Raw genomic sequence first — 25,787 nt, 5'->3', positions numbered from 1 at the left:
AGTGGATAAGGAAAAAAGTGGAGTCCTGCAGTCCAGGTTAGATGAGAACCCCTGAGGAACACAAGGAGTGGAGTTGCCTTCGCACCCATCCAGCTGAAACTTCAATATACCGAACAGCAATGTGCAATAATAGCAAACATTCACAAAATGCAAAACCTAAAGAGAATGGGCTGAAATAATCACGTCTCTCTAAAAGAGTCACCTGGAGATGGGATTTGGAAGGCTGAGGTATTCCTTTCATCCAGCTCACATGAAGCAAAGGCTGCAAAAAAAAATGGTTTAGGTCTTTATTGTGATAGCATGGCAGTGACACCTGCTAGGGGGAGACTGAAGCTGTGCCCTACTGCATGGACACCAGGATGTCATGGGAGCATCCTCTGCAAATGGCACTTCTCTGCATGCCATGAGGAACATCTGCTCCTCTCGCTGCTGGGACACGGCTAAGCTTTGCAATGATCAGTCTGTCCCCTTTCCATAGGTGTGGGAGCCTCCAAGTAGTGCTCGAGAGCTCCAACTCGTTTTTGCAATTCATCAGCAAATACTTTATCTTGTTAATCTGAAAAGCTGGAAAGAGCATAACTGTCTTTAAGATTTATTTATAGCAGAAATTTTGGGGAGAGGGGAAATGTAAAACAAAATTCCTTCAAGTCAAGAGCATACTTTGCTAATGTGACATGATTAATGACAAGGATGAAATTATATTAATGGAGAAATTTATTAAAGTATACTTAGAAAATTTCATAATTAATCCAATTCTCCTGGGCTAAAAGCTAATGGGCATTTTCCCAGACTTCAACAAGAGCAAAGCATAAATCCTCAAGACAAGGACAGGCTGCCCCACAACCAAATGCATCACTGCAGAAGTGCCACACTGACCTCAACCCTACAGACCAACGCATGTATTTGTACATGCAAATCGAAAATCTTTGTCAGCCTGCTGGTGTCTGAGCTGGTACCTGCTGATCTCCAGCTGGAGATTTTTGATGAGTGCTGAGATGGCTAAGCTCCAGAAGCCTGCTGAAAAAGATTATTGCCTGTGAACTTTCAAAGAGCTGTTTTTTTTTTCTTCCATTTTTGTTATAAATTAGGCTATGACAAAAGCATGTTTCTGTAAAGCTAGATCCTGCCCAAATCTGGTCTTAAAACACAAACCCACTGGCTCCTATGGCAAGGTGTTATACAGGGAAGATGTTCATGGCCTCCCTGTCCCCAGCTGACCTTCCTTTTTCCAGATGTTAGAGCCCAAAAGCCACGTATAGAAGGAAAAAGGCGTTCCCAGGAAACAGTATTTCATCTCATCCCATTATCAGATTTTTTTTTCCCTCCCACACCTCACTGTGGGTCGCTTTCTCTATACAAAAGCTCCGGTTTCTGCTACAAGCAGCAGTGAGCTTACACCCCAGCCCCTATGTTGCATGCTGACAGCTATCCAGGGCTGCGCCAAAAGCCAGACGCATTGATCACACAGAGATGGAATCTCTGAAAACAGCTCGAGGCAAAGCAGGAGACCTCTCCTGCCCAAGCATGGCCAGCTTTTCCATGCACAATGAACCTCCTTACACAGCACCGGCTTAGGAGAAGGTATTTTCATCATAGCTGCAGGGATGCTTTGTTCAGATACAGAGATTCCCCAGGAAACAGGAACATCCCTCTGCTGCTGGCAGGCTGTCTCCTTTTGCACATCGTCCTCGACTGTTCTGAACCACCCAAGGATTTGGCAACCTGTGCAAGACTGATATAACCAAGGCATCTAACTGGCTCAGGATAGCGTCCTCTCCACTGGGCCATATGCATGGATCAGTTTGGGTCCTTGTTTTCCAAGCAGTGTGGTAAAGAAAAGAAGGTTCACCACAATTTCTCAACAGCAATGAGATATACACCAATACCTCGCCCATACTTAAACCACAGCATTGATGGAAAATCTCATCTCCTTAAAAGGGGTCATATTTTACCCCTCTACCCCACATGGCACCTTGGGGGGCGGAACTAGGTGATCTTTAAGGTCCCTTCCAACCCAGGCTGTTCTACAATTCTGTGATCTTTTCTCCTCCAGCCCCTCGTGATTCAGAAGCTGCAGCTCCCAGCTGTGCTGGCTCCGTGCTGGGGAGCCATGCGACAGCCCCGTGCTCTCCAGCAGCGAGCCAAGAATGCAGCTGTCAGCTCGGGCTCTTTGCTCGGTGCCTTTGTGCTCCTGCAGCTCCATACATAGGTTTTCTGACATTTCTGAATGCACCTGTGCCCTGCTTTTGCCTCCCCAGGTCAAACTTCTCTCACGGGGGCTACGCTGCTGGATGCGGTACCCAGACCTACCTGGGTGGTGAATACAGCAACCTGCAACAGGGTTCCTCAGAAAACAAGGAGGATTTGGGGGCACTGGGCAGGAAACAAGAGGGAAAACAAGGGCATAGAACAGGAGATCTACAGCTTCTTATAGACACATCCTACTTCACCCTGCCTGTAAAACTGGGAACCCTTCTTTGCCCAGTTCAGTGTTTTGAAGGGGGATGATTTTAAACCCCAGATTCTCAGGAAGAGAATATCAGAAAGGGGAATTTTTCCTTCCTTATATGTGAAGTTGTAGCGTTAGCTGATAAGTTAATGCAAACAGGAGCAAAGTGAAAGAAGGTGAAGCTAAACCCATCAGGTGTGTATACATAGGCCTGGGCAGGTACTTGCTCTATGAAGAACAAGGGAAAACTATGCATGAAGAGCAGAGTCTGAAGGCATGATGAGCAAACACCAGACAGGACTGAACCAAACAGAACATGCTGAACACTGTTTGAGATGGCTCAAAGCCACACCGAATCGGGGATTGAGATTTTAGCCCTAGAAAGACAGATGCAAAGGATAAACTATAAATATAAACCTCGTTGCGTTCAGTGAGGGCTTTCCTACGGTACCAGCTCCAAAATGCTTCTCCAAAAGCTACCTGTTGCTGTGGATGCTGACTTTGACCATCTCTCTCTCTAGTATTTTACTGAATACACACACACGCACACATATATATAAAATTTAAAAGATTAACACCAATAGGCAGCTTAGATGAGGTCAGCAGAAACAACATTTTGGTCCAGCATACTGCTAGGTACATCTGTGCCTGATTTTCAGAACTCCCAGTGCTTATGAAGCAGTCTGCCAGCCAGCAATGGACAAAACTTCTCTGCCTGGGGGTGAAAAAAACCCACAATTTTATTTTTTCCCCCAATATCTTTCCCTATATAAATGGGGAAAAGAGCATAGTCCACCTTTCTGGGTCTGAGAAAATCAGGACTATTTAACTGCTCGTTTCCAATCTCCGAAGCCCAGCATGAATACCACCATTGTTACATACATATCAGTTCCCAACGCTAGAATTACATTACTTCTGGAAATAAGCAGTCTTTGCATTGCCCCTCCTAACAAGTATCAAGTTTATTTTTTTAAAGCATAACCACATACCAAAAACGCTCTAGAAAATTAGCGTTGCTTCGCTTTAGCTTTTATTCAGAACCAAAAATACCAATTTTGACCAGCGTTCTGCTGCCTTTGCTAGCTCTTTCTCCTTCGGATAAACGAAATACCCCAGCCTTCCATTTGCATTATCTCCTTGCATTTATCAAGTGCACCCTAACAATGGGAATACTGAGGAAATCCAGCGAGGAAACACAGAGCTATTGAGCGGCTGCGCCTATCGAGGGCTCCATCAACCCGCACGTCCAACGCCACATTCTTCGTCGCTTAGATTTCAGCGGGTACAAGAAAGAGTTGAGCAAATTTTATGTAATTGCTGTGCACTTAAGAGCTTCAGAGGAGACTGCATCTTGCATTTAGTTACCTCATAAGGCACAAAACATCAGTACAGCGTGCTGGCAGTCACCTTATCTAGCCATCGGGACAATCCCAGTGCCCCCATATTAGTCGTGCAGCATCATTTGACCTTTAGCTATGAAATTCAGAAAAAAAAAAAAAAGACTGGCCACAGAGATGCTTAGCACCACATTTTACTGGGTCTTCAGGCCAACCTGATGCTTCTGTATTAGGGCTGGTGACAAGCAGCTCGGCAGAGGGAGGGGTACAAACACCACCAAGACCCCGCGTTTCACGTGAGACAAATTACCCTGTCTGTATTCGCACCGTGAGCTGCATGTTCATGCTAGTTCGCCGATTTGAATTCAGCCAGGATTAGCCTCGTGATTAAAACGCTCAAAAATCCGTTCCTTAATGCATTTCTGGCAGCCAGAGCAATAAAACCGCAGGGGTTTATTAGCAATAGAAATGATTACGATTCTTATTGTTGGTGGATAATATTTTAAAAGTGCGCTTACTGACTTCACAACCCCTTGCCCAGGCTAAAAAAAAAAATCGGCTTTGATATTTTTGGCAAGGTCTCGTAGGTGCATTTTGAAATTCCTGAGGAATGTAGATGTTCTTAAAAGCTCTGCTAAGGAGCGACTTTAAAACCCTTCTAACACGAGGTGCCTTCGGACATAACCTCGTAACACCTCTGGCATATGCTGGGTACTTTATAGAGGAGGATGGATAGGAAAAATACTGAGCAGTTGCAGGAGAATTGGAATAACCCAAGCATTGAGAAGGCTCAGTGCGGTGTTTTTCCCCCCAGTGCTTTATGCTGTGCAAACCTTTCCCCATTCGGCCTTGTTAGCTGTGCCAGAGGTGCAATTACTGGTTAATCCCAGGGAGTAGCAGGGTTTTGAACAGCGCTGGATGGTATCAGGGCAAGACACAGCTACGTACAGCCAGCTCTGGTGCACATGCACTGGGTGATCTGGTTAAGAGCGACTAATAAATAATTAATAAGGTCTCGTAAAAGCCAGCGACACAAAACAAGGCTGTGGCTTGCAGTCGGGAGAAACAAACGGGACACAGGGATTGTTCCTGCTCCTCTCCTTCAGGAGACCACACACACGTACACGTGCCATAGGGGAACTTCCCAGTTAAAAAATAAGAGCAAGTCACGAGCGTAACACAGAAACGGAGGGGTTTCTGCAGAGGGATTTTCCTGAGTAACAGCTCATTTTCTGGAGGAGGTTTGTTTTTGTCAGGGTCCTTCTGCTTCGCTCTGCATCTGACAGGGAAACCTGAGCGTTTCTAGCCTCAGGCCCCACGCAGATTCTTCCCTCTGTGATAGATGTTTACCCCCAGCTTTTGGACAGGGGGAAAAAAAACAAACCCAAACCATGGAATGAAGTCCTTGTGTCCATCACAACTCATCAGCATGGCCCATGATGCAGATGCCATGGAAATAGTGCCCACGGAGCCTAATAATGACATCCTACAGAGACTTCTGGTGGGTTTCAGGTTAAATTTAAGCAGACAGAGGCCACAGAATCCCTCAAGGAATAAACAAATAAAAGTAGATGGGAGCAAAGAGCGATGGCTGCTCCTGTAGCCCAGATGGTGGCTCCATCCCACTGCTGCCCAGGCAGAGGTGTGGAGGAAGGCACAGCAAGAGCCTGGGATGGTGCCTGGCCCATGCATCAGCCAGAGGCTGTCTGGCTGTTAATGGGGGCTGCTTCTCCCGGGGAGACTGGTATCACCTCTCAGAAACACCTCGGGCAAGTTATGGTGGAGTAAAACTCTGCTTGGAGCTGATGAAAAGCAAGAGATGTTGGGGGAGATGTTAGAGGCGTGCTTTCAACACAGAGCCTTCAGTCTGAGAAGGTTTCCAAAATGTTAATATAAATTATTACTCAATTAACACCTACATGTCCTCCGTAAGATTGAAACCCAAAGGGAGAACATCCTCTGTGGTCAGAGCCCCCACGTTTTGTCCCCAAGATCTGGGCAGGGCGAAGCAGGGGCATGAAGAGGAGAGCACATCCCCACCTTGCACACCTCATTCATGCCCTTCTTCCTTAAGGTCTTCCTTAAGCTCTGGGGCTGTGCCTAGGCATAAACCTTTTGTGTTCTCTACAGAGAGCATGAAAACATTTTGTACCTTTACTTTCTGAGTCTTATCGGTGACTGCTTTATCTAACCTAAACATCAGAAGCTTTTCATCACAACGGTAACAATTCCCCAATGAATTACTTTTTTCTGCACTATTTTACTGAGTGTATTAGCTTCTGAATCCATCAAGCACTTTAAGCCACCAGATTATTCTTTTAACCATATCGCTAACAATTATCTTCCCCCAGAGGTCCAATCCCTCAATTTTTTATTTATTTTCAGTTAAAAAAAAAGCGTAATTCAGTCAACTTTCCTATCTCCAGCCATCTACCTGCACTGGATTCATACCAGAGAGATTTACAGGAGTTAATGGCAGCAAGGGTTGGAGGTCAGCTGAGGAAGCTCTGAAATTACTTGCCTTAGGACAGCAAATTCCACAGCAGCTGCAGCGAAGCGCAGGCATAATGACTGCTGAGATTGCGCTGCTGACAGATGGAAAAAAGGCTCAGTTACCCACGCAGCCCCAAAATCCTCACACATGGCGTGGCTTTGCTCTCGACATCCATCCCTTTTGGGTCAGGGCATCTCAGGAGGCGTCCCCGTAACACCAAGTCCAGAGGCACCACAGGCATCAGCTCAGCCACGAGGGTTTTGGGTTTCACATCCCATTCACACCCCGCAGTTAGGTGATGAATTGCTGAGCTGCCCCGCTTTCAGTATCCCAGATTGCTCTTTCATCCTCCGTAGGTGTCCCTAAGTCAAGCTGCCTCACGCTGCTGCTGCTTCTCACCTTCTCCGCGCCAATCTTTTGGGGAAGCTTCTACTATCAGATGGCCAGCACGACAAATTGGGGTGTCCTCTTTCATTTGCTTTTGGCTCCTACAAGCAAAGAGTTCAACCTTTCCAGCAGTACTTTATCCCTGGGGCCCTGCTTTGCCCACAGCCGCCTATAAATTCTCAGCAACTTTTTTTTTTAAGGCTGGTGGTTAAACGTGGCAGGCTAAACAGGCAGAATGGAGACGACGGCATGAAGTGTGACATGAGGAAATGAAAAAGGCACATTACGCTCACAAGGCAATGCACAGGAGGGAAAGGGAGAAGGGGAGACCTCCGCGCTGCTGGAATTAATCAGGAGCTCCCTCGGACGGGGCCATGGGAAAGATAAAGGTGATAAATGAATGAAATGCCACTTCTTAAGCAGGGCAGATAGAAACGCTCTCACTTACTAAAGAAAGAAAAAAATAAGATAGCAATCTCTTTCTCAAAGAGCTTTCAAATAGGAGCTAAAGGATTTTATCCAGAGTTTAAAGAGGGGACTTGTATAAAGGTGCTCTACCTCAGCACGCAGAGCTGGGCAGTATCGCTTCCAGGGCATCTGTCATCCGAGGATCCAGAACTGCTTTAAAACCTGGATGAATTAAAGTCTTCTGGGGTACACGTGGGATTTGGGAGGATCACCGTGACTGCACTCAAACACTCAGAGGTGCAAGACAAACGCTCTTGTTTTACACAGACTGCTGGACACAATGCAAGTACACACTATTCAATTGTAAGAACAAAAAATTGCAAAAAGGTAACCTTTGAAGGGTGAGGGTAGATTGAAAGTGTGAAAACTCTGTTTTTACCCAGAATCTTTGATGAATTTCAGGCATCAGACCTTATTCTGCTGCTAATCCAAGGAGAGACATCTTCAGACATCATCTCCTTTCCCAAGTGCTGGAACACAAACTGGTGGAGAAGAGGAGCAAAAAGGGGGAGCAAGGGAAACTTCAGAGGATACACAGGTCAGAAAAGAGAGAACAGCTCCAGATCTAATTAGAGCCCATGAAAACCAGCTTTCCCTTCCCTCCTCCCCCTTAAGAGAAGTTGTCTTTCCATGGAGAACACCCAGACCCTCAAGGTCTGGTTTGCAGCCACAGGCAGAAAGCATCCACGGCTCCCGAGGCGTTGATCCAACATCCCTCTGGAGAACCTCTCCTGAAGATTCATTTCCTAGCTGACCGCAAAGAACTTCAGTACAGATTTATCAGGAAAACTGGTTATAGGAAAAGACAGATTTTGAATCAGGAAAAATAAATAAATAAATAAATAAAGCCCAGGAAATGAAGTTCCAAAAGCCCTTGATCGTGACATTTCAGATGAACTCAAAACTTTTCATCGACGTTCACGGAGCTCAGAAGCACCCTCACCACGGGGCAGTCCCACGAGCTCTCTCAAACCTCCGTGAGTTCAAATAAAGCTGAAACATCGCTGCTGCCAGGCATCGGCACGGAAACCTGACGGGCCGACTTTCATGCAAGCTGTACTAGGAAAAAAAAATAAATTAAATTCCTTCATGTAATGCATTTGCTTATAATTATGTCCATGAGGGATATATAAACATATGTTAAAGACGACATAAATCTTAATCAATGGTTTAGAGTTGCCAAGTGTTTCAAGGCATGCATGTCTGCTTGTGCATATTTCTGCAGCGTGCCAGCCAAGTGGGAAACAGCACAAGGTCTTGGCCAGTCCTCAAGTGCCTTAATACTCATTTATATTAAACTTTTAAAACGCAATTTAGCGGGGAGGCAGCATTTCAGCTGCTGAAAATCGGAGTCCTACAAATGTGATTTAGAGCCTTTGCTCATTAGTAAACTATTAATAGCCTACGTGAAGAAAAGTAGAGTGGCTGCATGTCAAGACCAAGTCTAGGATTTCTTGACAGGTCTTACATGTATAAATGGAATATTTATTTATAGCTGCAATAACAGAAAAAAGCTAGTTCTGGAAATGATTCACAATCAGAAAGGAATAAATCGTGAGTTGCATGTCATCCCGCTAAAGCCCCTAGCACTGCTGATGTTTGACAGGTATGGCAGGAGCTGTATTAGATTTATATTACTTTGAAAGAGCAGCTTATAAACTTTGGCTTGTCAAAGCATTTTCTGAGTGAATAGAAGCAAGTTTCAGAGAGATGGAGAACCCTCTCGGTGAGGGATGAAGTTCACCTGTGCGGCAGTGTCACCAAAAGCAAAATATTTGGGGATCAGAGAAGCCAACACCCCCAGCAACCCCAGCCACACAGCGGCATCCACCACAAACACTGCTTTGACATTTTAATTCCCACAAGTGGCTCTATGCCTCGGTCAGCATGCAATTAAACAAATAAACACAACTGTCAGCAAAAGAAAAAAAAAATCCAAACCAAGTCTTGCACCTCTGCTGCAGTTACTGACAGATTTTCCATGCTAAATGTCACATACAGACTCTCCCCAAAAAAAAGTTTGAGTCAGTTATTCGCCAGAATCTCTATTTTTGGTACTTTTACTTATACCAACTTTTCAAGTAATTTTAAAGTCACCTTAAATTCATAAACACCAGATAATTCACTTCAGGTAGCATCCAGCCATCCCAACATAGCATGGAAGTGTAAAGAGCACATACACAATGCACGCAAGCAGGACTCTGGTGTAAAATACCAAGTAAAACAGAAAAAGTGATGGAAGACAGCCCACCCAAAATATCTGTACATCATAAGTGAAGCAAGGTAGAAAAAAAATGTTTTAAGTTATTCCTATTAAGCCTGACTGCACTAATGCATCCCATTAAAACACAGAGCAGAAAAAATAAATTATTTTAAAATAGAAAAATCACACATAACAAAACTTGGTGTTCTCTTATTTCACAGAGGAATAGACAGGTTTCCTACAGAGCCTGCTGGGCTCTTTCTATATGGGACCAGTGGCTAAGGTGCTGTCCTACAAGGCATTAAGGACCAGAAATACCAATGCATGAAACCCAGAGTTACAAGGTCATGTAACACCCGCAAGGAGTTTAACCTATAATTAACACTCCACGGCAGGAATGATTTAGAGCCCGGTGCTTACCTCTGTCAGCCACAGTAATAATCAACTTCCCAACAGGATTTCATGTCGCTGTAGCCCTTTACAGCTGCCCTACAAAGGGGAGCATTCCCCCAGACTTTCCTCCTCCAGGATTACAGGCGGAGAACAACAAACGTTCCCCAAACCAATGTCCCATAGCTCCCTGAGCCCCACGTGGGTTGGAAGGGACCCCCCCCAGAAAACACAGAAGGCAAACAAAAATTAATTTGAAGTGAACCCTATAAACTGGCTTGCAAACGCACAAATAAACATAGTTATTGGATTATAATAAAATAATGATAAGGAGCCAGCTCTCCTTTGAGCTGCCACCACTTGTAGTTCTGAGCAATTCAGGATGAAATTCCCATAAGGAGCTGAAGGACAGCGAGTAGAGAAGGATGCTCTGGTTTTAAGAAAGTAACGATCATCATCAGTTCTTGACAACCTGATGTGGTTTTCTGAATTGTCCCATTTTCCCCCCTCGGGTTCAGTCGGTCCTATCGACTCTGGGGCACAGCAGCAGTTAATTTCCTCACGGGGATGAAGAGATATTACACCAAGACTAAAGCAAAGCTGGTGAGAAGTAATGAATAACCACAATAGAAGAGCTCATTAATAAAATATGGTTTCCAGGAGAAGGATTTTTAGATTTTTTTAAACAAATCTGAGCCAGTGCCAACCTGCAGACACTAACCAGGCACGGCAACTGCCCCTTGAACCAAGGGATGCTCCCCGGATGAGCGGGTGTATTTGGACGTGTGTTGTCCCTGTGGGTCAGGCAGCTGAAGTCCTAAGGCACCAATTAAGGGGTCCCTAAATCCCAACCTGACAACTTCAAAAGGTTGAAAGTGATTTCACTGGCCTACAGCTTTATGGAAAGCATTAACTGTGGAGGAGATATGGAGCATAACTCACTTCCTAGTTCAGCATTTTATCAAGAACGATATCCAAATCTTTTTCATACTATTTTTTTTTGAAAAAAAATAAAAATTTCATTCTCAGCACTACTTCTTGTCACTGACAAATCCCACCACCACCACCTAAAACTATGCAAGTGAACCACGAACAGCAGCAGGCTTTGCAACAATTTCTCTAGCACCTCCCCACCTCTCCCCCTAAATTCAGGTCCCACACTTTGCACCAAGGCCAAGTCATTTTCTTTCCCAAAAAAATCCAAAGTCACTTTTGTAAAGGATCTGTTTTGCTCTGACCCAAGAAAAAAAATTCCAGGAATTACTTCTTGCTGACAACTTTCACCAGACCAGAGGAATACATCTCGCTTTGGGGGGCTCTGCAGGGAAAGCTCATTAATGAACTGTTCTCCATGAGGCATTTCTGAAAAATTTGGTTTGCTGCCAACATGAGCAGACCAACTCTGCATGGCGACTGCCCCCTCAAACAGAGGGAAAGCATTCGCACTCAGCACAGCTCTTAATCAGTTATCAGAGCGGTCTCTCTTCATCAGGAGATAATAGGGAAAGTAAATGAACAGGCAGTGTTACGGGATTGCAGTGCTAAATATATGAAATGTGGAGTGGATTCGGTAATAGAGGAAATGCATCCCATGCTTAAAAAATGCTTGCCTCTAGTATCTTGGAGGTATTTTCCAACCTAAACGATTCTAAGATAACATTTAATATTCACCCTTTATAGAACAAATAATGATGAATACAAATTGCCATTTCATTTCTGGATTTTACTCATCTGTGCCTCTTTGGGGTCCTTGGGTGTGAACCATCTCACCATTGCATAGGCACCACAAAGCCTTATATTGAAAATCCATTTCATACAACTTAGGTGGCAAAGCATGAAAGCAGCAGAGATACTTGGAGAGGCCCCAGGCCCAAAGAGAGCACAAGCTATCCCACGTGGCCCTCAGAAGGGACTGCTCTGGGCAGCAGCAGCATTTACAAGGTGCTTATGGGGAGATGATAGAATATAATCATGTTCTCTTGATCTTCAGAACCTGTACAGAATGACAAAGCCTTAAAAAGAAAAAAAAATAAAATAGTACCTTTAAGAAATGCATCACTGGAGGACACTTTCCTCACGCAATAACTGGGAAGCATTCCCAGTGAAGCTCCAGGCTTTGCCTACGCAGGTGCTTATCAGCAGTCACTGCTGATAGAGATCAGGTGGGGGCACGCTGCATTATTTGGTAGAATTGACCCATATCTAATAAAAGGACTACATTAACCAAGCTCACCATGAGATTTTTTGGGTAGAGCAGTTATGTTTTACCTTTACCAGCATCAGTTTTCAAATGGACATAACTCCTGATACAGAGCACAGCACGAGCGCAGGGTCTGAGCACACTGGACTGCTTTTGGCCACCAGGGGCTAACAGCAGGCAGGGGACCCTGCGAGATATCTTACACAGCACCCGTGACCTCCTTTAGTTTAAAAGTATGTACACAACATTAGTTTAAAAGTCCCAGGCCAGCCTGTGAAAATGCCATGCATATTGGTATGGAATAAGGATAATATGAAAACAATGACCAAAAAAAGAAAATCAGCATTGCTTTTAACCTTTTTTTTTTTTTTAATTAAAAATAAATCTTTCCATATCACTTTTACACTTTATCTTACATCTTACTCTGATCTTCAAAAGGGGATTGTGAGCACTTGGTCTTTTAACGCCCTACCCAAGAGCTCATGAGTTTGCAGTAGGTGCATTTACCCACCCCACGATGTAACCTTACCTACCTCATCTCTCTGATGACCCCCAGCTGCAGACTGAACTTCTAACAAAAACATCTGCAAGCCCAAAAGACTCATATACTCCATTCCTTTCAACAGAGATTTTGTCTTTCGACTGCCCGAGCTGTTTACATTTTGATGGCCTAGCCCCCTAAAACAGCTCTGACAGGCTGAGGCACCCGCTGCTTTTCACAGCTGCCTTCACCCTAAAACGAGTTCAAAACCAACCAGCCAAAACCAATAACAAACAAACCAAAATGAAAAACCCAGGCCTTTTCTCTGTTTTCCTCCAAGAAGACCACTCTGAAAGGCAAAGGGGAGGAGGGACAGCTTGGCACAGCACGGAAATGAAGACCCCACAGCAGCAAAGGGGCAGATGTCTGACAAGTTTGGGGAGGATGAGAGGTGGTAAGCACGCGTCCCCACATGCTCCACGGGAACTAAAATCCTCATTACACTGAATATTTCCCTTCCAGCAGGATCACAGAGCACACCCAGAGAACACGCTTCAGAAAAAGGCCTCTGCAGAGCCACAGGGATGCCAGAGCCCAAGCTCTGGAGAACTTGGGGGGACAACAAGGATGTGGCAAGAAGAGAGCTGGCCTTTCCTCCAGCAGGAGTCATGGTCTGCAAGGTGACAGCCACAAGCTACAGATGATGAGGAAATCTTCGAATTAACCCCCAAGAACAGCGTCGTTTCTGTCACATTTTCTGGACTTTTCAGCTTTCAGGTTACTCCATTTTCTGTCCTGAAATCCAGCCAGCTTTTGAACTCCTAAACTTTTCCTGCAGCATTAATCTCATCAATGTTAGAGTAATCCTTACAGCTAACTCTTGTTATTTCTTAAAGCCATGTCAGATCCATGCAAAAGGCTGCAGTGTTTCATCAGGGATGACATTTAGGCTTTTATTTAGAGCAAGCAGACAGCCCACCACCACGCCAATCTACATATTTCTGTTATTTACTCAAAAAATACAAGTTACCTAATTGCACAGCAACACCCCCATGTGAGCAATGGCCATAAACACCCTGGTTCAGCTCCCAGTGCTAACTGGATACCACGGTAAAATTCCCACCAGCTTCGATGGACCAGCACCCCACTCTAAATTCCTTCCACCTCATGAAAAATGAGGCTTTACCAAGCACACCTCACAAAGCCATTTATGTATCACAGGGTTCTTTGGCAGCATTTTCTTTTTTGTCCCCCCCATCATTAAACAGGAAGGAACAAACTGTGTATCAGGCTGGAAATATCACAGAAAAAACACAAACCCAAAGAAACGTGTTTGATGACTGATTTCCTAGTGATCTGCATGCTGCCTGCATTCAGCAAGGGGAAAAAGAAAGAAAAATCAGAAGTATCACTACACATTCAGAAATATCTATGTATATATCGATATAAATATATTTAAATATCTACCCCTTGAGAAAATAGTGGCTTACATCTTCCTTTCATCCAACAGGCATCTGTGAACCCCAAAATCTACAGCAAGCACCAACAGCACCCCTACCTTCTTCTGCTCTGCACCTCCCAGGAGTCTAACATCTCTTGCTTTGCTGAAAGTGGAGGAGATGCAAGGACCAGGAGGATCCTCAGGCGCTCTACAAACTGCTTCTGCTCCAGGTTATCCTGCTGCAGTACAAGAGGTACAAGGCAGGAACGGCATCCCCAGGTGAAGAGGGGCAGGAAACGTGCTCCTCCTGCTCCTGCAGCTGCTGGCCGTTTCCTCAACCTGAAACACCTGCAAACAGCACGTGCTGCAACACCCGGTGCTTCTTCCAGCATCAAGGCAAACAGAGAGGCTCTGTGGGAACAGCTAGAATGGGGTTTTGCTGTTCTTTTTCTTTTAAGTTTTAAATTTCTTTTACGTTACTTGCTATAAAATCCCAAATCAACATTTTATCCTGTTTAAAGAGCTGGCTCTGTGCTGTTTGTTGCCTTGATTTGGAATTTTAACCTGTAGCTAGACCTCAGAGCTCTTCTGGTAAGTTAAGAGGCTAGTGTAAAGTATGTTTAATTCTTTAACACTCTTGTAATTAAATAGTAAAAAATTATTTTCACAAGGGTCGAAGAACCTTCCTCATACCTGGTCTAGTTTGTCTTAAGCAGCAAATGGATTTTTTTCTTCTGCCACAAAGTTTTTCCACCAGCAAATATTTCAGTACTTTTAATTTAAGTGGCACTTCTGGAGAAGAGTTAAAACAGCAGCAGAGAGTAAGAAAGTACTGTACAAACCAACACTGAATAAAGAAGGTTTTCTGTATTTAAACTTTTAAAAATAAGTCTTCCGTAGACTGTCCAGTGCAATGTAAAAAATAAAAAAAATAATCATTATACATATACATCACAAAACAACATTTATCTTTCCTCAACTGCATAAATTGATTTACAAACCATTATTCATGAACAAAAATAAGATTCTTATTGGTTCTAAGGGCACTATAAAGGGATCCTTTTGCCCACGAATGCCCATGAGTTTGGCACCCACGTTTTTTACCCAGTGCCTGCTGTCTTTAGAGACAACCCCCTGCCCCGTTACTGAGCAGAATGCAACATTTGCACCCTGCTGCTGGAGGCTGGGAGTACACAGCAGTGTTAGCAAACTTTTCTGCTCTGCATGTAGTTATGGACATGCATTTACACAAATAGCACTTCTAAAGCTGCGTGGCAAATTTAGGCATTAACAAGTAATACACATATTAATCAAAACTGAGATGCATGGCATACATACATTGTGGAGCCCCTAGAGATTATTTTTCTCGAATAATAATCTTGAAAGTTCCTAAATGATAGATGCCTGAAGAGAAGATATGGGTGATACTTCAATCTATTTAATAAAATAAACAAATTCTACCATAAATTAAGATTGCCTACATAGCCAAGCATTAGGAGTGTCAAAAATTTGTGCTGTGATGAATTTTAGCACTATTTTCTCTAATCATTAATGCACATTGCTTATCCTACAAAGTCAGAAACATGAATCAGAAACATAATCAGAAACATAAAGATTTTTACATAGATAAAAAGCAGCAAAGGTTAAATGTGATAGTGTCAAATTCCATATTCCTTCAGCCTATCTGTGCAGCACTAACAGCTTTTGCATGTTTGTTTTTCTAGAAACAATAGACCTGAACTTTGCAATAACCAAGGTAGTGATGTATCAAGACGACTGGAATTGGTCTTGAATATCCTGCACTTCTGGAATTCTGTTACATTAAAAAATAAACCTTTGGCAACACCACTTCCTCTCATAAACCCAGGTTGCTGCCTTTATTCTTAGTTTCTTTAAAAAAGGATAATTAAAATCAAGCATTCTATTTTGGCACGTCAGTGAAATTCTTAATTTTATTTTTATCCTAGGCAATTCTTCAGCAAATAAGTAAAAGCATTTAAATTATAAGCAAGTTTCTTAACTTTTCAGTTTGGCAAACAGAAAAACCAATCAGTTCAACCAAGAGAAATGCCGACTGATCCACACAGCCCCCAAAGGTCTCCCGGCTGCTGCAGAAAACCTGAAACCCATTTCCTCTGTGCCTGAGCCCACCCCCTGGGCTGCCTTCCAGGGTCTTCCTGGCACTCCCAAATGCTCTGAAATGGCATTTGCAGTGTAAACAAGTGTCAGTGCTTAGATTATTGTAAGTTATTTACAGTAAACTCAGATAAGACTCTAGGGCACTTTAAGGCCTTGTTAAGATTGCCGTAATTATTCCCAGAAACGGAATTATGGAAGCACCTAGTGCTTAGAGGCAAAAACGGGAAAAATAGCATGGCCCAAAACATCCTGTTCAACTCAGGGACTCCCTGTTGAGCACAGAGAAAATGTGGTATGATTTTCCCTAAGAGAAAAGCTCCAGAAACCTGTAGATCACGTAGCGAAAAGATGACATCTAACGATGAAAAGTAAAAAACAATCTTAATTATGTCTGTAGCTACGTCTGATGCCAAGGTTAATGCTATGGATATGTTACCCAGGGATGATCTTTGAACAAAAGAAATATTTCCACAGAACATCCTTGGCAGCTTGGCGTGTTGGGTGGCACAACATTGATCATCACAACCCACAGCCTGAAAAGCCTTGACTTAGACAGCAAGAATTATTGTGCATTGGCAAGGAAAAAGTGTTTCCATCCAACCTCTGTAACTCTGCAACTGCCTGTCAACAATCACAGACTGGTTTTTAAACATATTTATAAGATCTAAAAACCGTTGCCATCTTACAACATACTAAAAACAGAAAACATTACAAAAACTTTTTTCAATTGTTAGCTTACACACATTTGGTGACTTAAAAGAGCTAGTACGTAAGCCAATATTAATGCTTAAAAATCCCAGTTTCTAGGGTTACTTGAATTTACTTGAATTTTTCATAGAGCAATTTTGCATCTCTTTGTAAAACTAAGTTTTTACAGTCCCTCCTCTCTGAAAAATGCTTCAACAGTTTATTGCAATATTAACCATCTCATTTAAGAGGAGAAAAAAGTTGCTAGAAAATATCAGAATAATCATACCGGTATAGTCATAAATGAATAACAATTTTATTTACAAAATGAAAAAAAAATGAAATGTAATTTTGCAACCTTGTTAGGTCAAATCCTTAGTTGTGCTGCCATATATTAAGGTTGTCAGAGGAAATGTGTGAAAATGGTGGGGATTTGGAAGAAACACCATTAGGCCAAGAGAAGCAGCCAAAATATGTAAGGATTTAGGATCGTATAAAACCACACTGAGAGAAATCATCTAAAATCTGTACCTGCTGGTCTGTACGATAGTAAGTTTGCAGTGCAAAGAACATAAAAACATATGGTAGAGTATTAAGGGTTTAGTACATCCAGCTGTAACCTAAACTCTGTTATTTGCCATCTTTGCAGCCATTTATCCAACCAACGAACAGTCATCTAAATGATCAGGATTCAAATAGTCAAGCTATGCAAGTATGCAGCATTAAACACCACAATACTGTAATAAAAAACAGAATCTTGGCCCAAACTTTTCAAATGTGGGTGGCAATGCTAGATAAAAGGGATGTCCAGGGGCCTGGGGTATCCAGTGTTGACTTCTTACCAGCTGATCCAGCAAGGAAACAGCATTTCTGGGAGGATCTTCAGAAAACGGAGACCAAACATAGCAGAGTCCTCTCCTTATTTATAACAAGTGCACACTTAAAATTTTAATGAAAAAGTTATTGCTTGACCATAGCTGCAATTTAAAATCCATGGTATTATTGCTGCATTAATATAAAAAAAAGACAAGCATTCAGAAGCTGAGGTGAGCAGCTGAGGTGGGTGGGACTCTACTGCAAGAAAACAATCCCATTGAGGGAAGATGAAAATTCCATTTTAGGTGCTCAACCTGCTCGTGATTTTGGGACAGAAACTCTACACAATTTCACATTGTTTTATAATTCAAGTGTGAGCCATTGTATAGAAAAGAGACATAAAGTATTATTTTGCATTTCTTCCCATAGAAATTATAGCTCTGGTCAAAATAGAAAAAATTCCCTTGTTTATGTTTTCTCTGAAAACCATAACTAAAGATAAGCTTACACACACCTGTGGATCAAGACAAGACAGTCCATGTCATTTACGCTCAGTGAAAAGTTTAAAACCAGTTCCCATTAAGATATAGGTTGGCACACAGTCCGTTGAGTTCCCTTTTATCTCACCAAGGAAAGGGATTGTCTACAGACACTTTTCACTGTTCAAGAAACACACCAACTATACATGCTTTTTCAACATAAAATAGTGAATTATAACAACTTGATTCCACCCCACTGCCTGGTCGCCAGTGGGTTTGCTGTTAGTTGTGTGTTGTTTTTTTTTTTTCTATCTGTGTCTGTGTTTTTTTTTAAATACTGCAGACCATTTGAAGTATCTTCATTAAAATATCCCAGGACTTCATGATGTACACGTGTCTTCCCACTGTCCTCTTACATTTTATGTAGTTGAGAAGTATCAGTGGCGTCTCCTGGCACATACTGAATCTTCTTACCATTTCTGCCAGCCCTCAGAAAGGCAAACCCTCTCGAGCACAGGTACAGGAGGATGCTGCATCACGACAAGGCAATCATCACGACTGACACAAGCACTGCGATGTTCACTGTCCACCTGGTGCCATCCGACGTTCTCCGCGCGTGCAAGACAGCAAATACTGCATTTGTGTGATTGGTTGGTATCTCTACGTTGCAAATCATGCCTTCACAGCAAGAAACACATTCCTGTTGAGAAAAAGGAGATCACTGGACACGGGGCAATTTGGCATGGATGCTGTCTGCTTCGTCTTTGGAGTCTGAAATCTTTCATGTTAAAAATAGCTCCTATCCAAAGATTTTAGAAAAAAATGACATTTAAGAACTATCTCAAAACTGCATAAAATTCATTAGTTACTTTGTGATATATAGTTCCTTTGCAAAAGCATACCAAAGGTTAGACTATCACCAAAATATTTTAGCACTACACATTAAAATTAAAAATAATTTAAAAAATCTAAAATGACTGAAGAAAAAGGAGCTTGCACCTATGTCCACAGTTGTGAGAAATTCTAAGTGAGATTATCAAAATATATACACTTATCAAAATACGTGTTTTTTTTCAGATCGTGCCAGTGCCACTGAAAGTCTCACAGGGCAAGAAGGAAATTGGACTAACCAAGAGTTTTATGAAGTGAGACAAGGAATACAGTAGTAGCAGAAAGACTCAAGACTGCAACCTCCTTTATAAAAATGAGGCAGCAGTGTTACAATCCTTAATCATAGTGAAGGCACCAGGACGGTGTCGGCCTAGTGATAGTGCCTTTTTTTTCAAGAAAATTTTCCAATGATGTTGGTTTAATAGGTCTGTAAATAGGATTTTTTTCTTTTATAATTTCAGCAGGTTTTATGCTACAGAAAATCACTTTTTAACTCTTTTAGATTTCTGCCATCAATCTTAAGTAACAAATTAGAGTTTTCTTTATAGTACTTTATGGGCTCCCGTTTGGAAATTATTCTTCTGATAAATGTCACAAAGCATTTGGCTTCTGTCTTCCACAGTTTATTTGGCACAGCTCTTTGTATCTTATATTGTCCTTTAGCACAGGAGTTCTTTTTTGGCATGGCTGCAGAACAAAACAGAGTGTGTTCCAAGCCTCTTGCTAGTCTTACTCTATTTTTGATGACCTTCCACTGTGGAAATTAATTCCCTGAGTAAGGTAGCCAAGCATGGCTGTTCAGAGCCACCAAAGTCTTTTCAGAGTCACTGCACAAAAGGAAACTCCACTGTTCCTACAAGCAGGCTTGTGGAGACAACCAACATGGAATGTGAATCCCAGTATTTTAGCAGGTAGAGCATCAGATAGGGGATCAGATTTACTTCTGAAAATCCTGAACACCCGCAGCATCGCAGGTGCATCAATGCAGGCTGCATAGCCTCGTTGGGTGCCTTACTCAGAAACCAAGGTGCACACATTGGATGCACACTGTCAGTGCACCAGAAAGCTCAGGTGCTTTTCTGGAAGTGGTTATTACGTGCTGTCACGCACAAAGAGGAAAGGAGGAAGGAGGGGGTAGTTACGCTTCAGGTGGTAAAATTTAAATTCTGTTGCTAAGTACTGGAGAATACATCTTGGCACATCATCATCAGCTCAGAGGAAAATACAAGAAGTGAAATGGAAACCTCAAAACCAATGTGCTGCTCCTACAGCAGGAGTAGTGCTTACTGTGTGACCGCTTTCTCTGTGATGATGGCAGCCTACAAAATGGCACTCCTCTCCAGTAGCACATTTTTTGGTGACTGACGTACTCTTCCCATGGTCTGTGAAGAGATGAACTGTCAGACAGTACTGAGTACCTACAAAATAAATTTTAAAATGTTAATTTTTTACAGTATGCAGTCTTTTACAGGGTTAAAACTCTTCACACGGTTTAGCAAAATGTTCCCATAAAAATGACGTATTTGGGTTGTCTAAAGACATTTTTCAACTTGATCAAAACACCATTTTGCAAGAAATTAATTACTGATGAAATCTTAAGCTTAACTGATCCTTCAAACCTCCAGAAATGCTGCTATCACTTAATTAGCACAGTAATCTACACATTTATCTTCCTTTCTCTACTCTTTTTTTGTTTCAGACATGCTTCCTCATTCCAATAGTTCATTTCTTCCCCTTTCCCACTGTTACTATGAATAGCACTGTGAAGAAAAATGAGGAAGCTTCTTTCCATTCATTTCTCGGTATCCATCATCCCCTCATACAAGTATGATCCCTAGACATTCAGGTCTTGCTTATCACACGCAAGCCTACAGTGACAATCATATCTCGGGATGGAAACCAAAAAGGAAGGCAATTCTTAAATGTTTTAATAACATCCTTAAAAGTAATTCCTAGAAAGCGCATGGCCATATATATCTATATACGTATACATACATATATATCTATATAAAATAATATTTGCACTGTTGCTTTGCACTCTGAAATGGTCAGAATATTCCCCTCAGCAAAAATCTTATGACTCATTATTACTAATAAGGGCATCACTGTGTTGGTATGTTAATCCTTTTCACTTAGGCTTCTACAAGATGGCTGAGGCAGGGAGAAACAAATTCAACTATTGTGGAGAATCCCCTTCGTGCAGAAACACTTACTTTCGGGACACCATCTATCTTCAGCCCATCTGTTACAGTTGTAGTTGTCCACCGCATTATCGCAGGTAAAGCACTTAAAACTGTTTGGAAATGGAGTGGCTTTGAAAGTATTAAAATATAGTAAGTTGGCAAATTAAATCAAAAAGAAAACAAATATTTAAAATAGTATTGTGTTTGCACACACACACACAGACATATTACATGCATGTACATATTTTTAATGGCCACAATCACCTACATATTCATCATTGCTAGATAAATAAAACCTATGAAACAAGTTTTGTTGAAAGTTTCCATATCTTTAACTGTTTTTGCTATGCCTGATCATTAAAACGCCTCCTCCTCTTTCCATTCTCTCACAGTCAAGAACACCATTTAAACATTGGTGGGAAAAGCAGGAAAGAGGGAGCATCTTATATGTATGTACACGATAACACATCTGCATGTATGTTTGTACAGACACACAAACACAATCTGCATTGAAATGGCTTTTGATTCTTTTGATGAAAAAAATACATCTTCAAAAGCAGCTTTAGATCTTGGTCTCCAGCTTTGGAAATTTCATTCCCTTTGACAAAGGGATCAAGAGGACTACTTTAAAAGCTTATTTACATGACATACATATACAGATGAACTTGAGATGCAGTTTCCTAGATGCACATATGTACCTAGCGTATCTAGCTGTCCAGAGTGTTTGAGATCTATATCAAGAAAGTGTTCTCCCTTAAGTGAAGGTATAGGGAATACTTCTGATGTTAGATAAGAGGCAAAAATATGATGCTATTAGTGACAACTGGCTTCACAGGTCTCACAACATTTTTAATTACCTTCAGCTTGAATTAATTGCAGACTGCATACCTATTCTTTCCCTTACAAAAACCCCAACAAGATAAAGGACAAAGACACCTGTTCTGTATTATTTAGAAGAAATCCATTGCATAATGTTTTCTGTAGGAAGTCATTTCAGAGACAGAAAGTATAACAAAAGCATATAAAATGTGAAAACTACTGCTCTGGTGCGTTCTTTAGTTTAGCAATGCATGCAACAGTTTGTTTTCATTCAGTCCACATAAAATCTTGGAAATAAAATAAACCACTACGGATTAAAAAGCAATAGTTTTATTTTTAAAATCTAGTATTTCATGTCTGAAGAAGAAAATCCTGTAAGAAACAAAGGATGAAAAGAATATGGCAACTAAAACGTTAAGCTACAATTGCACACACAAGAAAAGCATAACTGTCTACTTACGGTCTACTGGAGGCCTCACATTGTAGAAGTTGATGTTCTTTGCTGAAACCCAGTTCCCTGAAAGGACGAAGAATGGAAGAAAAGCTCCAACCAGCGCGTGACAGAATAACAACATGCTGAAGGTTGTTGTTCATGAAAAGCAAAACTCGTAGGCCTAGGACAGAAAGGGAACACGTTTTTTAGGGGGAATCATAAACAACTAACAACTTCCTACAAACCAAGTCTGAAACCTTGAAAATTCAGTCTGCAAATCATTACTGGGAAGATGGCTAATGCAAGCTACCTCATTAACAATGATGAACAATCCAAAGCTGAGCAGTTACTGCCTTCTGCTGGCCAAGATCCTGTACAAAGTAGTTAACTTTCCACAAATTTAAGAACATTATTTCTTTAATCTATTTGCCCTTGCAAGCAAAGTCAGTCTCATGGATAGATGCCTTGTAAGCATTCCTAAAAATCAACATCAGGACAGAGATCCTTTATATCCTCCTTGAATCAGACAGAATTACATACCATTAAACAAAGTAAAATGCGGATTGTGGGAATATATATATAAATTTATTTATTTATTTTTTTTGAACACGAACAGCCTAGAACCCAAGATTTAACTGATCCAATTCCTTAAGTGAAATAGATCAGTGTATGCCTTTTGACTTCAGTTAAGCGACACCAACTGAATTAATTCTAAGTGCATTTATCAGTGGCACGGCATTAAAAATCATGAGTGTAAATTAGGTTTATTCCCTTTGCATATCAAGGAAATGTCAAGCAAGATACTTGGTGGTGATACACACATTTTGGAGAACTGTAAATAGAACATTCAGAGAGATGAGACAAACATTTTGAGTGTGCTTTGTGCATTTCTTCAGGCCCTTTTTGCTCCTTGGCAAGGTTTTTCCGGGAAGAAGAACAATCCCATTAAATTTTTGGTCAGTTTTATATTTAGATGTATACACACACACACAGACAGACATGTTTGTATGGTGAAATGTAGCGATACTGGACCTAGTTCAGATATTAAAAAGCAGAATCATATTAAATGGCACTCAGCCCATGCAAATTCCTAGCAGGATAAACAAGCTCGAGAGGAGGCTCCCGCTAAACCTGAGACGTTGCTTTGCGGTGCCAGGTGAATTCATTCAGAAATCTCTCTGCATCCCCCTGCACCATGTTGATGTACACTAGGCCATGCAGGAAGCTCTGAATGGTTCCCAACACTGAAATGAAAATGTTCCTGACAAGACACAGCAGAGAAATCACAGGACTTCCTTCTTTTTCCTGTTTTTCAATTGACACATACAGGAATTACTTGAAAGACTTTTGCCTATGAAGCAATCAAGAGAAAGTTCAGCTTTATGCCTTGGGAGCTCACCCGTCCTGTTTAGGATCTGTTTTTTAAATCACGGCTTTCTGGATAGATTTCAGTAGATACTGAGAACATCACAGCTTACCTCTACTTACAGTGCACCTCCAGGATTATTTTATGGGGATGCTCCAGACTTCTTCTGACTACAGCCCAGGATCTAGAGCAGAATTAAGAGAAAGAACCTGTGGAAAACAAATAGCAACTGATCAACAAAATTCTGTCCTGAAGGAAATAATCAGCTTAATTACTGTTTGTCCTATTCATATTAAAAATGAGGATACAAAAACTACCATATTTCAGAGTTTCTAACAAAAGACCCAAAGAAGTACCTGAATGAGCTCTGTCCTAGTACAGACGCACAGATTGCCTCCTTCCTGTGACCCCAGTCTTATAAAAGACAATGAGAAACAATGAGACTACTGAGTCCTTCCATGAGGAAGTGTACTTTTCATTTACCTTTCTTTTTTTTTTTTTTTTTTTCAAGGGAAAAATATTTTTCAGGCAATTAGCTGGGTGGGACCAGACGAACATATATTTCGTAATCTAGAGATATCTATCAAATCTTTCAACACACGCTGTGACCAAAATAGAAGCACTAAGCAGCAGCAGAGTAATATAAAGGAGTGAAGGCGATCATCAGACTCCAGACTGAGGTTATTAGCAAGCTATGTAGTAAACAGGTCCCCCACAGTTCAGTCCTTACTGAAATAGGAACACAAAAACGACAGCCCAAATCCTAAAAACACTGCAAAGTCCAAAAATAAATGTAAAACATAGGTACAGTTCTGTCCAGTGAAGCATGAGTGTTGCACAGTGATATTCTGCAGGACTGAGGATGGTTTATAACCCCCTTGACTTGCCTCACCACCATTACAAGTGTACACTTACTCTTAATGCTGCTTTGAATTTGTTGAGACCCAAACCCGTGCATCATGACTTGATGTTTTTCCACTGTCCCAGAGAATTCCCATTCCAAGTTCCACAGACAACATATTTTTAGACAGTAATTCCCCATATTACCAGTCCCACACTTCCACTGTAACCTATTTTTTATTAGGAGTCAATGCTCTGACCAAGAGAATGAATCACTGTGGCACACCAAACCCCTTTAATACTCCAACTATTATTCCAGATGAGTTGAGGTGCTACAGTTGATGTAATTGCAACATTAAATAGGTACTAGAAGCAAACTACACCATTAGCATATTTTCTATAAAATTATTCCTGCCATGAAAACAGCCAGCCTTAGGAAAAGATAACATCTAAAGATGCACAAAGGCTAGCCCAAGGGATCTTCATTTCCCACACGGGGGAGACCCCTCACGTGGTGAACCAAAACCAAAAACGCCTCAATCATACAATACAAAACATAGTTACACACCACTGAATTGGCCAGCTCTTGCAGTGCCTCCTTTTCCGCAGAAGTGGAGGACATCCTTGCAGCCATACCCTACATCGAGGTTTTCCTAATCCTGCCTATCGATTTTTCATGATTGGCACCCAAACAAGACGGTGAGGTGCTTGGTGTGACCCCGTACAGCCATTCACTTTCACATTAATCCCATTTATTGATTCATTTTTTCAGGTTTTCTCTGTAAGAAGATAGGGTATCAAATCATCTCAATGCACAGTAGTTGCAAAGTTCATCCCCTTCACTACATTTTCCGTAGTTTCTACTCGATTGAGGAAAAAAATGGCCTTTATGGGGAGACTGGGCTGTAACCCTACCTGATGCACCTGGGTAGCACATAAAAGGCACAAGGACACGTGTGCCAGATTTCTGCAGACTCAGGCTCTCTCCTGCCCTCTCCCCCACATTCCCATTGCTTTCCCTAGGGCCGCTCATGCCAAATGGAAAATTTTAGAGGAGATAAATACAGAAAAGCCAGTCTTCAGGTGGTGGGAGGCACAGCAAATTGACCTCACGGTTTTATTGTAGTCAAAGGTGTCCTTGTTTGCTAAGCAGGCCAATAAATAATGGATGTCCTTTGAAGTAGCCGTAGTTACACAGCTGCACCAGGAGCCATTTTCAAATAAAATGGGAAAATATTGGCCAAAAAATAAATAAATAATAGCTTTCATATCATCCAAAATATT

At 41.7% G+C, this 25,787-nt stretch overlaps 1 protein-coding gene across 21 annotated transcripts in view; it reads right to left on the bottom strand.

Annotated features, from left to right (window-relative positions):
- LYPD6B (LY6/PLAUR domain containing 6B) overlaps positions 1 to 25,787 on the bottom strand; it is a 65,567-nt gene that overhangs the window by 7,880 nt on the left and 31,900 nt on the right. For 9 of the 21 annotated variants that reach the window (XM_084523391.1, XM_084523390.1, XM_084523394.1 and 6 more), the window contains 6 exons: positions 23,776 to 23,872; positions 22,325 to 22,478; positions 21,076 to 21,174; positions 20,150 to 20,280; positions 13,968 to 18,671; positions 203 to 262 (listed from right to left, as the gene is read on the bottom strand). In XM_084523391.1, coding sequence (XP_084379517.1) covers positions 18,507 to 18,671; positions 20,150 to 20,280; positions 21,076 to 21,174; positions 22,325 to 22,439 — 510 coding nt within the window. In that variant the 5' untranslated portion in view covers positions 22,440 to 22,478; positions 23,776 to 23,872 and the 3' untranslated portion in view covers positions 203 to 262; positions 13,968 to 18,506. Of the gene's footprint in view, positions 1 to 202; positions 263 to 4,818; positions 8,195 to 13,728; positions 13,777 to 13,967; positions 18,672 to 20,149; positions 20,281 to 21,075; positions 21,175 to 22,324; positions 22,479 to 23,775; positions 23,873 to 25,787 lie in introns of those variants that run through there. The other 12 variants (XM_084523393.1, XM_084523396.1, XM_084523382.1 and 9 more) reach the window with 11 other exon arrangements.

The sequence above is a fragment of the Aythya ferina genome, assembly GCF_964211825.1.
Source record: "Aythya ferina genome assembly, chromosome: 6".
NCBI lineage: Eukaryota > Metazoa > Chordata > Aves > Anseriformes > Anatidae > Aythya > Aythya ferina.
This window is presented reverse-complemented; position numbering and strand designations above follow the sequence as displayed.